Genomic DNA, 14,893 nt, shown 5'->3' with positions numbered 1-14,893 from the left:
TGTCCCTGATATTGAAGGAAAAGCTCTGTTTTCTACCACTGAGTATGACATTAGCCATTGGTTTTTCATATATGGTCTTTATTATGTTGAGATATGTTCCTTCTAAACCTACTTTGTTGACAGTTTTTACCATGAATGAATGTTGTACTTTGTCAATGCTTTTTCTGCACCTACTGAGATGATTGTATGGTTTTTATTCTTTCTGTTAATATGATGTATAACATTGATTGATTTGTGAATATTGAACCACTCTTGCATCTTTGGAATAAATCCCACCTGACCATGGTGAATGATTTTTTAATGTATTGTTGTTGGATTCAGTTTGCTAACATTTTGTTAAAAATTTTTGCATCAGAGAGAGTGGCCTATAGTTTTCTTTTCTTGTAGTGTCTTTATCTGGTTTTGGTATCAGGGTAATGCTAGTTTCACAGAATGAATTTGAAAGTTTTCCTTTCTCTTCCAATTTTTGTAAAACCTTAAGGAGAATAGGCATGAACTCTTTTTTTAAAGACTTTATTTTTAAGAAACCTCTACATCTAACATGGGGCTTGGATTCCCCAAGATCAAGAGCTGCACACTTCAACTGAGCCAGCCAGGTGCCCCTTAATTTTTCTTTAAAATGTTTGGTAGAACCCACCTGTGAAACCAACTAGTCCTGGACTTTTGTTTGTTGGTAATTTTTTTAATTACTGATTTGATTTCACTGCTAGTAATTTATTCAATATTTCTATTTCTTCCTGATTCAGTTTTGGAAGGCATATTTCTAGGAATTTATCTGTTTATTCTAGGATGTCCAATTTGTTGGTATAGTTTTTCATAATATTCTCTTATAATTCTTTGTACTTCCGTGGTGTTGTTTTATTTTTTTTTTCTGTTGTTGCTTTTTGTTTTGGGTTTTTCTTTTAATTTTAGTGCAGATAGATCTTTGAGATCTTGATTTTATTTCCTTGGGATACACAACCAGAAGTGGAATGGCTGGATCACATAACAGTTCTATTCCTAATTTTTTGAGAAAACTTCATGATGGTTTTTTCTTGATCTTCTATATTTTATTTTATTATTAAAATGTTTAATTTTATTTAAATTCAATTAATTAACCTATAAAGTATTAATGGTTTCAGAGGTAGAGGTCAGTGATTCATCAGTCTTACATAATGCCAGTACTTCTATTACATCACATCACCCAGTTGTCCCAACCCTTTATCCTCCTCCCCTCCAGTGACCTCAGTTTTTGTTTTCTATGATTGAGTCTCTTATAGTTTTTCTCCCTCTCTGATTTCGTCTTATTTTTTCTTCTCTTCCCTTATCATTTTCTGTCTTGTTTCTTAAATTCCACATGAGTATGATCATAGGATAATTGTCTTTCTCTGATTGATATTTTTTTTGTTTTTTTAAGTAATCGTTATAATCAATATGGGGCTCAAACTCACAACCTTGAGACCAAGAGTCACATGCTCTACTGACTGAGACAGCCAGGTGCCCCTTGTGGTTCTGTTATTTCTCCTTTTTCATTTCTGATTTTGAGTTCCCCTCTCTTTTTATTTTTATGAGTCTAAAAGTTTATCAATTTGGTTGATCTTTGATCTTTCCATAGAACCAGCTCCTGGTTTCACTGATCTGTTCTATTGTTGCTTTGTTTTGTTTTTAGTATCTATTTATTTCTGCTCTAATCTTTATTATTTTCTTCCTACTACTAGTTTAGGGCTTTGTGTCTTCTTTTTCTAGCTCCTTTAGGTGTAATGTTAGGTTGTTTGAGATTTTTCTTGCTTGTTGATATGGGCCTACATTACTACAAACTTCCCTCTTAGACCAGCTTTTGCTGCATCCCAAAGATTTTGAACTACTATATTTTCATTTTCATTTGTTTCCACATATTTTTAAATTTCCTCTTTGATTCCTCGATTGACACATTCATTGTTAAGTAGCAAGCTATTTAGTCTCCATGCATTTGTCTTCTTTCCAGATTGTGTGTGTGTGTGTGTGTGTGTGTGTGATTGATTTCTAGTTTTATACCACTGAGGATGGAAAAGACACATGATATTATTTCAATCTTTTTTAATTTGCTGAGACTACCTGTAGGGAGCCTCCTCCCTCTGCCTACGTCTCTCATGAATAAATAAATAAAATCTTTTTTAAAAAAAGAAGACTTTTGGCTCAAGTTTTGTTTCATATACCAATATTAGGGCCTGACCTCTGCTTAATGCCTTTTCTTTCCCTCCTAAGCATATTAAGCACATTGGAAGTAGCAAAACAGAGATTTAGTCCAAAAGAATTATTTGAGGGCAGAAAAATTCCTGAAAAAGTGAAATGTTTATGGAATTAAAACCAGGCAAATAAAAACAAAGTATCTGAGAGTGGGTAAGGTTACAGAAAGCATGGACACAAAGTAAAAAATGCCTGTCCTCCATGGAACTTAGGTATAAATATAAAAATAGTATGTCTCTTTATTTTCTCCCATTAACCATTAAAACCCCTTTCCCCTGAGTCAACATTTTGAAATGGTATTATAAAATTCTGACAAACTATTTATTAAAATGTCTTTTATATCATATTAACATTTGCTAAGAACTAAAATAACACAATTTAGGAATGAGAAATGTTTTTATTTTTAAAGTATGAACTTGTGTTTGCTTTGCCTACCTGATAAAATATTTCCAAGTCACTTGTTTATTCACCCAATATTTACTGAGAACCTAATATAGGTCAGGCACTGTGCTACTGCTACAAGTACAAAATGAAGTAAAATATAATCTGTATTCCTTTCAAAGAATTTATAATCTACTGAGGGAGACATAATCAAAGTATACACAGGATACCACATAAACAGGGCAGCCCCAGTGGCGCAGCGGTTTAGCGCCGCCTACAGCCCGGGGTTTGATCCTGGGGACCCTGGATCGAGTCCCACATCAGGCTCCCTGCATGGAGCCTGCTTCTCCCTCTGCCTGTGCCTCTGCCTCTCTCTCTCTCTCTCTCTCTCTGTGTCTCTATGAATAAGTAAATAAAATCTTAAAAAAAGAAAAAAAAAGGATACCACATAAACAGAGAAAGGGAGCAGGGAAAGATGTTCTTAAAGTATTAGGGTAAATTTGGAAGGTCAGGTATAAGTTAAAGCTGTGCTTCCTAAACTTGACTGTGCATCAGAACCATATCTAGAGCTGCTGTCTAGGCCTCACTTAAGAGTTAGTGAATTAGAATCACCAGAGGTGGAGCCAAGAAATCTGTATTTTTAACCATAAGAGATTTGGATTCATGGCCAGGTTTTGGTAGAAATGAGCCAGAAGTACAGACAAGCATTCCAGGCACAGGGAATGGATCAATATGGTCAGAACGTGGGAAATTACAGACAGATCAGAGAAGTTAGAACCAGGGTAGTGACATGACTAATGTGACATTTCAAACAGAACCTATGGAATTGAAGTGAACTTCCAAAATAAATAGCAATCACTTGTATCATGTATTACAATGAATGATTTGTGACATGAACTAATTCCTTATTGAGGTATATGAGAAAATTATATGCAAATCCTTGCATTTCAAGACAAAGGTGAAATACTCCCTTGAAAAAGAAACAAATTGAAAAACAAAAACAAAACTAAGCCCTACTCATAATTTTTACTAAATGAACAGTCATTTTTCTTGACATATGTACCTAAAATATGAACAAAAGTTATTATATTTTTTAACTTAAAAATGTTCCATAATATATAAAAACAAATTCAAACTGCATTTTGAAATTCAAGCTTTAAAACTACAAACTGTTGGGACACTGGGTGGCTCAGCGGTTGAGCATCTGCCTTTAGCTCAGGGCGTGATCCTGGAGTCCTGGGATCGACCGGAGTCCTGGGATCAAGTCCCACATGGGGCTCCTTGTGGGGAGCCTGCTTCTCCCTCTGCTTATGTCTCTGCCTCTCTCTCTTTCATGAGTGAATAAATAAAATATTTTTTAAAAATAAATAAATAAATAAAAATAAAACTACAAACTGTTCTTAATGGTTTAAGTTTCCAAACTGTTATTTTATAACAATTTGTCACTTCCTAAGAATTTAGTTAGAAATATCTTTATACTTAATTCCAGGTAGGAGTAAAGCTAAGACAAATCACTAGTAAGAGGAATATTCACTGTAAATAGGCTAAAAGCCAAATCGAATCTTTTATATTGATCTCTGTTTGTAAAATAACAAATGGGTTTAAATCCCCAATTCATTCCCCATAAAAGATGTCACAGAGAGGTAAACAGGCAATCCCACGAAATAATAAGCTTTTAAAGAACATGCTTCAGAAACCTTGGAGCAAACCTACCAATTATAATATATAAAATACAGCCTATGGTTATATTCTGTTTTTAAAAAGTCTCTCTAAAAAATAAAAAATAAAATAAAAAATAAAATGTCTCTCTAAATCTTACTTAGAGCATTTAAACATACCATAATAACCTACAGACCAGACAAAGATTCATTTACTAAAGTCAAAACTATTGCCAAAGTATGCATACTAACTCCCTGGAGGAGCAAACAGTGTATAGAAGCAACAGCAGTTAAAAGCCAAAGGACTAACCACACAGCCCTATTAGAGGAGAACCAATTGACAAATTATAGTAATTGGCTAATTGCAAGAATAATACCTGTAAACTTGATATAGCAAACCATTCTTTCTCACACTTAATTTAATATACCTTTTAAAATGGTAATATTACCAAGTTGCCTTAATTTCCAGATGAAATACAGGAATTAAATTACAGTTCTCATCAGCTTCTCAGGCTAACATGATCTATTTACATAGAATGTAATGTCTCTGTTTCCTGAGTTATTCACTGCTTCCTTTGTACTCCTACAGCACTTTATACATATCTCTATTTGCTTTTTATTGCAAGGACCCGAGTCCTGCAAAGAAGGTACTGTTATGACCACATCACCAAGGAAACAGGCTATGATAAAGTGACTTAACGAAAATCACTTACTAACTCAGATTTCAAATTTCCATCTATCTGGTTGCAAAGCTCTTTCCATATTGCCTCAAAGGAAGAGGGGAACATAGGACTAAATAAATCAAACCTAAATCACTAAATTGAACACAGTTTCTTCTGTAACTACACTGGAAGTAGCAAAACTAGCCCGATCATATCTGACAAACCAAAGGTAGAGAATATGTATCCAGGCAGAGGCATAGGGGTTTTGCTTAGTACCTGAACTCCCTCATGTAAATAGGAAATATCCCACTTCATGAGTCTCGTTAGAAGGCAGAGCCTACCTCCATTTATAGAAGCTAAAAATGCCATAGTCATTCTTCCCGTCACCCCTTCAGCATGAGCACAGGCACTTTAATGCCAATATGTCTTTCCCACCAAGAACTCTAAATTAAGAGCTAGAGAGAGTAAGAAGCTAGGACAACAAGGGCTGCATTCAGGCAGCAGCAGCATTAAGTTTTTAAAGGTGATGGTGGCAGCTATGCAGTAGTTGAGTCTAGGCAGCAATTTGTGGCAGTATCATTGTCACTGGCTGGTTTTATGTCATGATTTTCAGATGTCTTTCCTGTTACCTAGTCTAACACGTTCCTGACTTAAGACTGTATACAGCCTTCCCAGCAATTTGGTGAACTAACAATATACTTTCAATAAATTACTTTTCTACTTGAATCAGTCAAAATTGTTTTCTGTTGCCTACAATTAGAAACCCAGACTGAAGAATTTAATAAATAAATAAATGACATTAAACAATTATACTTAAATCTTTTTACCTTCTAAGGTATTAATTGTTGTTTTATGTAATTTGCCAAACAGTCTTAAGTAACAGCCACTTTATATACATGATGGTATACTCTAACAACAATAAAATTTCAAATCACTTTATCTCTGAAAGCAACATAAACATGCAAAAATAATAACAACTGTCTAACAGTAATTTTCACTGAGGTTCAGAGTTAAGCTTTATTAAGAATTCTTACCTGTCAGGAATACCTAGCCTCTTGACACTTCTGTAAACAGAAAGAGTATTTGCAACATGTCGATAATTAAACCAGAACCGGGATGTACATACCTGAAGTATTAAAACAAATATATTATTGTTATGAATCAAAATAAGCCACCAAGTTACAGAATTATTTCCCTTTAAGTAGGATTTACAGATCCCTTAAAAAAGAGTACATCATAATTCAGACTTACAAACAGGAAAGCATACGAACAATTGTCAATAAAACTAATCTCTCTAGAAAGAAGTCTTTCATAACTGCTATTAAATTAAAAAGACCATTCAGCTCAAGAGAAACCAAATTTGGGAAGAATTTAATCAAGTACTTAACCAACTTAGTTACTCTCAATTTATATGATTCTATAACGTTCCTAAATTTAAAAAGATTAAATTCTTTAGAATCAAAAGCAAGCCCATAATCTCTTTATAAAATAGAAAACTAACTACCTTGGGTTATATAATATTCCTTTCACTCTGAATTGCTTTCTAATTCTAGTTATGAAAAATATGAGACAGGTAATATACCACTTTCACATGAACGTAAGAGAATGCATCATAAAGAAACTATTGAACTGATAGAAAACTAGAAACAATTTAAATAAGTTTTACATTAAAAAAAAAAAATGATCCCTAAAAATTATATCAAAGGTACCGGGCAAATCTAAGGCCATGCCTCAAAAATCAGCCCTCTGGAAAATCCATTCTAAAAGCCCCAAAGAGGGCAGCCTGAGTGGCTCGGCACTTTAGTGCCACCTTCAGCCCAGGGCGTCATCCTGGAGTCCCGGGATCAAGTCCCATGTCAGGCTCCCTGCATGGAGCCTGCTTCTCGCTCTACCTATGTCTCTGTGCCTCTCTCTCTCTCTCTCTCATGAATAAGTAAAAATCTTTAAATAAATAAATAAATAAATAAATAAATAAATAACCCAAAGACCCTCCCTACCTCCTACAACATGCCTCTGCTTGTAGTAGGTATAATGACAGCTTTGAGAATTGCATAAATACTCCTGTCCTTGCAAACAGAAAAGAACACAAGGTTTTATTAAGATGAATTTTCAACCTGGAATCCAATAAGGAAAAGATTATAATTTTTGACTACATTAAAATGTAGAATTCCATGTGTCAAAAATACCATAAAGTCCTAAATGAAATGAAAAACTGGAAATAATTGTAGCTCCATGAGAAAAAAATGAGCAATCCAATTTTCAAAAATGGGAAAAAGATGAGAGCAATCATTTCATAATAAAGGTATTCAAAATGGACAATAAAACTCTTAATGATGCTCAACTTTTGTCATAACTTAAAAAACACAAATCGAATTGATAAGTATTCAAAAGTTCATGACAATTCATAGTATTGGCAATCATGTGGGAAAATGAATAACCCATATTCTACTGTTGGGAATTTAAACTAATATAAACCTTCTAAGAAGGTAATTTGCAACATACATCAAATTTGAATATATATTTATCTTTTGATTTATCTTAGATAAGTATGCAAAAATACATATTCAAGAATCTTCACTATAACACTGCCTATACTAGGAAAAATTGAAATAAAGCTAGAAATCTACTGATTCCATAACTTGAGCAGAAATAGCTTAATTTACATCTGAATTAGTCATAATAAAAACCAGTATATTCAGTGCACTTTATCATACCCAAAAGCCTTTTCTCAGCTATTATTTAAGCATAAACCTGAGAGACTGCCTTCATTTTTACCAGCAACTTACTAGACATGAAATGAAGGTGGCAAAAGAGAAGGACCAGGACATACCAACTTAATATAAATTATTCATATTCTCAAAATGAAATACAAAAAAAAAAAAAAAAAAGCCAGTTGTAAAAGAGCATGTGATATGATCCATTAGCCTTTTTAAAAGGAGGGAGGGGTACATAGGAATGCAATTATATGCACTGGAAATTTCTGAAAGGATGCACAAGAAAATAATAATAGTGATCACAGAGATTAAAAATGGGAGTCAAAGAGGGATATTGTGATTTTTCAGTTTACACCCTTCATCACTGTACCTTTTTTTAACCATGAGTAAGGATTAGCATTATAGCTTTTTTTTTTTTTTTTTTTTATTAAACAGGAGCAAAGGGCAGCCCCGGGTGGCTCAGCAGTTTAGCACTACCTTCAGCCCAGGTTGTGATCCTAGAGACCCGGGATCGAGTCCCCCATCAGGCTCCCTGCAATGGAGCCTGCTTCTCCCTCTGCCTGTGTCTCTGCCTCTCTCTCTCTCTCTCTCTCTCTCTCTCTCATGAATAAATAAATAAAATCTTTTAAAAATAAATAAACAAACAGCAGCAAAAATGATTTACTGAAAGCAGATCTTGAAACTAAAATGAAATTCAATTTTCCTTCTATCTCCCTATGGTGGCAAAGTTTCTCAGTCATAGTACAATGGCAAAAGGGCATTCATTTATGTTTGATCATTTAGTCAAGACTAAAAACAAAGTAATTCAAATTGGTAGAGAATAAAAACACATGTTTTTTAAATGTGAATTATATAACACTGAAAAAAAAAATGCATGCTTAGTATTTCCAACTTGGGCCTGGTCAAATTTAAGAATTTTCCATTTAAGAAAGCACAATTCACTAAAGTCTCACTTTACGAAGTCTGAGTCCATGAGTAAAATATTACACACAATACAAAACTGCAATTGTTGTGAAATGCTCCGTAGTAATTCTTTCTCATCCTCATTTAATTTCTTATCTGAGACCCAAGTTACTGAGACCAAAGAGGGGCTCAGTTAGAGGTTTCCCAGCCTAAAAAAGCTTCAGTGTTTATGCTGTATAAGCTAATAGGTAATAGGCTCTTACTCCATAGGATGAGCCCTTTGGCAATTAGTTGTCTGAAAGGTAGACAGGTACACCCTTTTTTAAGAATTCCCATAGAGAGATTAGTCATTAAAGAACTCTTAGTTTCCTGGAGAGCAAGTTATCCTCTGGAATGGTGGAGTGTGGCCTGCCTCTTGGTAAGTTACCTCCTCTTTTAAGTGGTCACCAAAAACCTGTCTCCTTATCTTGAGCAGCTTTTGTTCAATTTCTTCATAAAATCTCTCTGGAGGAGTAGCACAGAGGTGTTGTTTGTTGAAGAACAATAAAACGATCCATATACTCACGTTAGGGTATTCTATTTAATCACAATAAAATTGTATGTAATACAGATATATATGGCGAATGTAATCACTATTTACTTTTAGCAACCTAGAGATAATTACATACTTTAATGAAACTATTCTCAATAAAACTACAAGGCCCCAAACATGCAGTCATCCTTTAGCCTTAGTAAAGGTAATTATACTCTTATGCGGTTGTTCTACGCTCTTAGTCTAAGTCCTCTACCCACCCACCCACCTCCTTTACGCTCCCACTGTAGTCCTACAATTCATTATCCGGTTTTTCTCCTTTTCCAACATGAGTTACTGGCTTTGACATGCAGTGCGTCATCTACTCCCCCTTCCTTTTTCACAAAAATTCACTTTCTTTCTTGCCTCCTTATTTCCTCATTCTTTCTTCTAGTCAACCCTTTCATATATTTTCTTTCATTAAGTCAAATTTATTATATCTTCTAATCATATAAATGTCATGAAAAAGTCCCCAGCAGGGACTGGAACTATCATCCAAATACTTTCCAAGTGCATGAAAAACAGAATTGATGACGTGTATTCTATTCTATTAGGGAAATTAAAAATATGAATTTATAAATCCAGATAAATTAAGATGGTAATTCACACCAAGAAAAAAAAGGGCAGAAGAAAAAAATAGGCCAATAAGTAAACTTTAGTAAGAATCAAAACAAATGATATTAAAACAAAACTTAATTTGTTACCTAGCAGTCAAAAAGAAAAGGCAGAGAGTCATAATACATAGCTGTTTTGGGATTAGAGAAAAGAGGTAGGTACAGTGCTTCTGGAGAGCAATTATGCTCCATAACTTCCCAAATTAATGCCTTAGGAATTTATCCTAAAGAGCATATCAGTCAGGTTCACAAAGGCATAGGTATAAGGCTGTCCAACATAGCCTTGTTTAAAATGATTAAAGATTTAGAATCTAAATACCCATGAACTACAGATTATGGTACATTGATAAAATGGAAAATATCGCAGCCTTTGGAAGTAGATTATGCATCTCTACATTGACAGGGAAAGACCTCCAAGATATACTGCTATGGGGTGCAAAAAAACAGGTATAAGATGACCCTAGTTACATAAAATCATTTATCTTTGTGCTTATATGTGGAGGGAAAGAAGGCTAGAGGAATCAAAATGTTAATTCTGGCATGCGTGGGACTTGAACATATTTTCTCTGTCTTCCGTTTTTTTAAATTGAGGTGATAGTCACCCAATATAAAATTAATCTGTCCTCTTCTAAACTTTTCTGTATAATTTGAATTTTCTATGACGATCATTTATTTTTATAGCCAGAAAAGAAAACAATTAAAAAACAGTCCAAGTAGAGAGTATTTACAAACATTACAGATAATACAATTATTAGTTTCCATCATGAATTGTACATTTTATAAAATGATTCCTTTAACAATAGCATCCCTATTTATTCTTTTTTTTTTTTTTTTTTTTTTTTTTTTTTTTTTTTTTTTTTTTTTTTTTTTTTTTTTTTTTTTTTTTTTTTTTTTTTTTTTTTTTCCTATTTATTCTTATATTCATTTACATATCACCACACAGCATACTGAAGGCACAGAATACTAGTTCATACAACTTAAAATACAGCCAAATCAAATAAGGCGTGTAAGATGAGAAACTTTTTTTTCAGAAATTTGATTCACACAAAATTTTCTCACCTATCTAATGTGAACAGCAACATATACCTTTACAGAACATACTTACCAAAACAGCCCAGTTATTTGTATGGCCACTTCTAAAGAATTGTTCTGTTTGATCCTACAAGTCAAATAAGAACAAAAACATTAGAAAAACCACATTTCTGAGAATAAAGACTGAAAAAGAACAGTTAAGATTCATGGAGTCTTCAGTAATAATATAATGAGAGTAAGTTATCACTATGCACATTTATAAAGGTTCTAGTGTTTTGATCTTATAAAGAACCCAAGTTTTATTTTTTGTTGGAGTGGGGTCTTAGGGCACTGCTTGTTTTTATACATTTTATCTCGAACACAACCAGCTCTTCCTCATATGCTTCTAGTTTTCCATTCAGTCTTCAAACCGTGAACATCTTATTTTCATGCCTTGATGCTACACATAAAAATTAACACCCTTCTTACTGAAGTCTCATTCATTACTTCTTCCTACTCTGTGCTAGATGGTTCCAGTTACTTTATTTGAACACATCAAAATATTTGATTAACCACATTCTCTAGCACATTGTTATGTATCCTTTGGCTAATCTGTTAAAGTCTGAACCATATTTGCCATCGTGGAGTATTACAAAACCTCAAAAGCCAACATCCAAATACCTAATGAGCATGATATTATATATTAAAATAATAGTGGATATAAGCCTTAATGACCCCAGATCTGCTACCAAACAGTATTAATTATGAGAAGTTATCCTGCCTGGATTCCAATCTGGGCCCTATTATTTACTAGCGTTAAAAGCTTAGGAAAGCTCTGAGCCTCCATTTTCCCATCTATAAAATAGTAATATTACCCAACACATAGAAGGTAGGAATGGTGATGGGAACATAATAATCGCATAACAAACATTAGCTGTTTTAATTTTCAGCTGGCAAGAAAATTTTAGGGAGAAAAAAATTAAAAATTCCCTCAAATCTGTGGATCATATACACATATACATGTATTTTTTAACCTTTTTCAACAGATACCTAGATGCAAAAGAAAACAATGCACTACAATAGATAAAGCATTAGTTTAAAAATCTGAAGATCTGGACTTCAGCCCCAATCCTATTGCACACACGGCTGTGAGACTGGGGTTAAGTCACTTGACTTCCCTCATGCAGAAGGTAAGATCTGACTCAATAGTCTCAAATAGTCTCAAATGTCCCTTCTAGCTGGAAATTCTTACATCAAGACTTCAGTGAAGAATTCGATATGGCAAAACTCTTTTGTGATTGTTTAAACAAAACAATACAGGCACTGCAAAGTTACTCACTCATTCTCCATCTCATGAATGGAGGGCCCATTACGTGCCAGGTACACGTAAAGTACGGTGATACAAAAATCACTAAAAAGCATGCTGCTTCCTCTCAAGAACCCCAGAGTTCAATAAAGAAGCATGCAAACATGTCCACGCCAATGTAGCATTCATTCATCCCATTTATTGGCTGTCATGTGCCAGCTGCTGTCCTGAGTGCTCAGAATACAATGATGGGCAAAACAGTCATAGTACTTGCCTTCAGAGGTTACTATCCAATTTGATAGACACACATTAAGCAGATGAGGGCAAACTATAAATCCTATAGGGAAAAGATACACAGTATCATGAAAGAGTATAACAGACTCCTAGAGAGACCTGACTTGACCTGATTCTGGCAGTGGGAAGTGGGAAGGCATCAGGGAAGTTTTCCTTCGAGAAGTGACATTTAGGTTAGGATCCAAAAGATAAAGAGAATAGGGAAGATAATTTCAGACAAAAGGAAATCCACCCTAGTGGCAGAAAGGAACTTAAAAGGTTTTGAGAAACTGAAAGATTAGAGTAACTAGAAGTCAAAGAAATCGAGAGAGAGAGAGAGAGAGAGAGAGAGAGAGAGAGAGAGAAACTGGAAGTGCAGGCAAGGCAGGGGCCAAAGTATGCAGGGCCTTGTTCATGGGTCATACTGAAGATTCTGTTCTTGATCCTTAAGGAAGCTTTAAGATGTTTATGAGTGACACGATCTGATTTGCATTTTTAAAAGTTATTCTGGCTGCAGCTTGAAAAATAGACTGGAAGGAAGAGAAACTTGAGGCAGACCAGTTAGGGAGCTACTACACTCTTTTTATTTTTTAAAGATTTTAATGTATTTATTTGACACAGAGAGAAAGAGAGCACAAGCAGGGGGAGCAGCAGAAAGAGAGGGAGAAGCAGGCTCCCCAAAGGTAGCCCACCCTATGCGGGACTCCATCCCACAACCCTGCGATCCTGACCGGGGCTGAAAGCAGAGGCCTAACTGACTGAACCACCCAGGTGCTCCTAGCCTTTCCATTCTTAAGTGAACGATGATGGAATAACAGGTACTATAATGTATGGATTATAGCAGATGAGTGCTATACTAGCTAAGTGTACAAATTAACAACAGTATAAGCAAAGGCAAGGGATAAGGAAAGGCTCTACAGAGGTTATGCTTTTACTGCATCTTAGTAAAAAAAAAAAAAAAGGGAAGAACAAAAGGCATTAAAAAAAAAAAAACATGGTTAATGGTTAATGTGAAAAACCACAGCAACAACGTAACTACAAAAAAAATGGTATCCAAAATGAAGGATACAAGATAATTCACTAAAATAAAGGAGGAAAATAGCTAACTTCTATTCATACTTGTATTATATTAAAAATATACCTTATAGGGTAGCCCGGGTGGCCCAGCGGTTTGATCCTGGAAACCCCGAATCAAGTCCCACATCAGGCTCCCTGCATGGAGCCTGCTTCTCCCTCTGCCTGTGTGTCTCTGCCTCTCTCTCTCTCTGTGTGTCTCTCATGAATGCCTGCATGAGGCCTGCTTCTCCCTCTGCCTGTGTGTCTCTGCCTCTCTCTCTCTCTGTGTGTCTCTCATGAATGAATAAATAAAATCTTAAAAAAACAAAAAACAAAGCGAAACTGAATTAATTATTCCTATAATTTAGAATCTTGCTGTGTTTTGGATATTTAGCTGCATGAAAATCATTGGTTGTTCAACAGGTTTTAATGACGTTGAATTATTTTGTGTTCCTTTTGACTTTTTGGTAGATTCGTTACCTAAGAACTTAAGAGAGTAATACATTAGTATAGTTTGCTTGTTTTTGAAATTCAAATTGGGGGATGCCTGGGTGGCTCAGGGGTTGGGCGCCTGCCTTTGGCTCAAGTCGTGATCCTGGGATCCAGTCCCCCATCCGGCTCCCTGCGAGGAACCTACTTCTCCCTCTGCCTGTGTCTCTGCCCCTCTTTCTCTCTGTCTTTCATGAATAAATAAATCAAATTAAAAAAAAAAAAAAGATCAAAACGTGGGCAGAGACCAGATTATGATGTGTTTAGACCTTCTTCTGTGAGCAACCAGGAAAACACTGAAAGGATTAAATGGTTAAGAATGACCTGAGTGGGTTTGCCTTTTATGAAGCCTAATGTAACATACAAGTGAGTGACTCTAGAAGCCTGGGGGGGGGGGGGGGGGGGGGGAGGGAGACGAGATAGTTCTTGCAAACAGTCTAGGCAAGAAATGACCAAGGCTCCCATGAAGCCAGTGGAACTGGGAAAGCGAAAGCAATTTATTTTATTTTATTTATTTATCAAAGATTTAATTTATTTATTCATGAGAGACACAGAGAGAGAGAGGCAGAGACACAGGCAGAGGGAGAAGCAGGCTCCATGCAGGGAGCCCGACGTGGGACTTGATCCCGGGACTCCAGGGTCTTGCCCTGGGGTCAAACGCAGGTGCTCAACCACTGAGCCCCACCGCACTGAAAACAATTTTTTTTTAAGATTTATTTATTTACTTATGATAGACAAAGAGAGAGAGAGGCAGAGACACAGGAGGAGAGAGAAGCAGGCTCCATGCTGGGAGCCCGACGTGGGACTCGATCCTGGGACTCCAGGGTCACGCCCTGGGCCGAAGGCAGGTGCTAAACCACTGAGCCACCCAGGGATCCTCCCTGAAAGCAATTTTTAAAGTTCAAAACACAGAATCTAGCCATGATCAACATGTGCGATTTAAAAAAAAAGTTTATTTGCAAAATAATAATAGTAATTTCAAAACAGGTGACACAGTGAAAGCAATTTTTGAAGTTGAGAACACAATCTAGCCATGATCACCATGTGCGA

At 35.4% G+C, this 14,893-nt stretch overlaps 1 protein-coding gene across 1 annotated transcript in view; it reads right to left on the bottom strand.

The window, feature by feature from the left end:
* Nucleotides 1–14,893, bottom strand: part of PIGK (phosphatidylinositol glycan anchor biosynthesis class K) — a 107,411-nt gene that overhangs the window by 91,584 nt on the left and 934 nt on the right. Inside the window, exons 2-3 of the mRNA XM_038541634.1 lie at nt 10,814–10,867; nt 5,941–6,032 (exon numbers count right to left, since the gene is read on the bottom strand). Of these exons, the coding sequence (XP_038397562.1) occupies nt 5,941–6,032; nt 10,814–10,867 (146 nt within the window). The remainder of the gene's footprint in view (nt 1–5,940; nt 6,033–10,813; nt 10,868–14,893) is intronic.

The sequence above is a fragment of the Canis lupus genome, chromosome 6 (genome assembly GCF_011100685.1).
Source record: "Canis lupus familiaris isolate Mischka breed German Shepherd chromosome 6, alternate assembly UU_Cfam_GSD_1.0, whole genome shotgun sequence".
In the NCBI taxonomy this organism is placed as follows: domain Eukaryota; kingdom Metazoa; phylum Chordata; class Mammalia; order Carnivora; family Canidae; genus Canis; species Canis lupus.
This window is presented reverse-complemented; position numbering and strand designations above follow the sequence as displayed.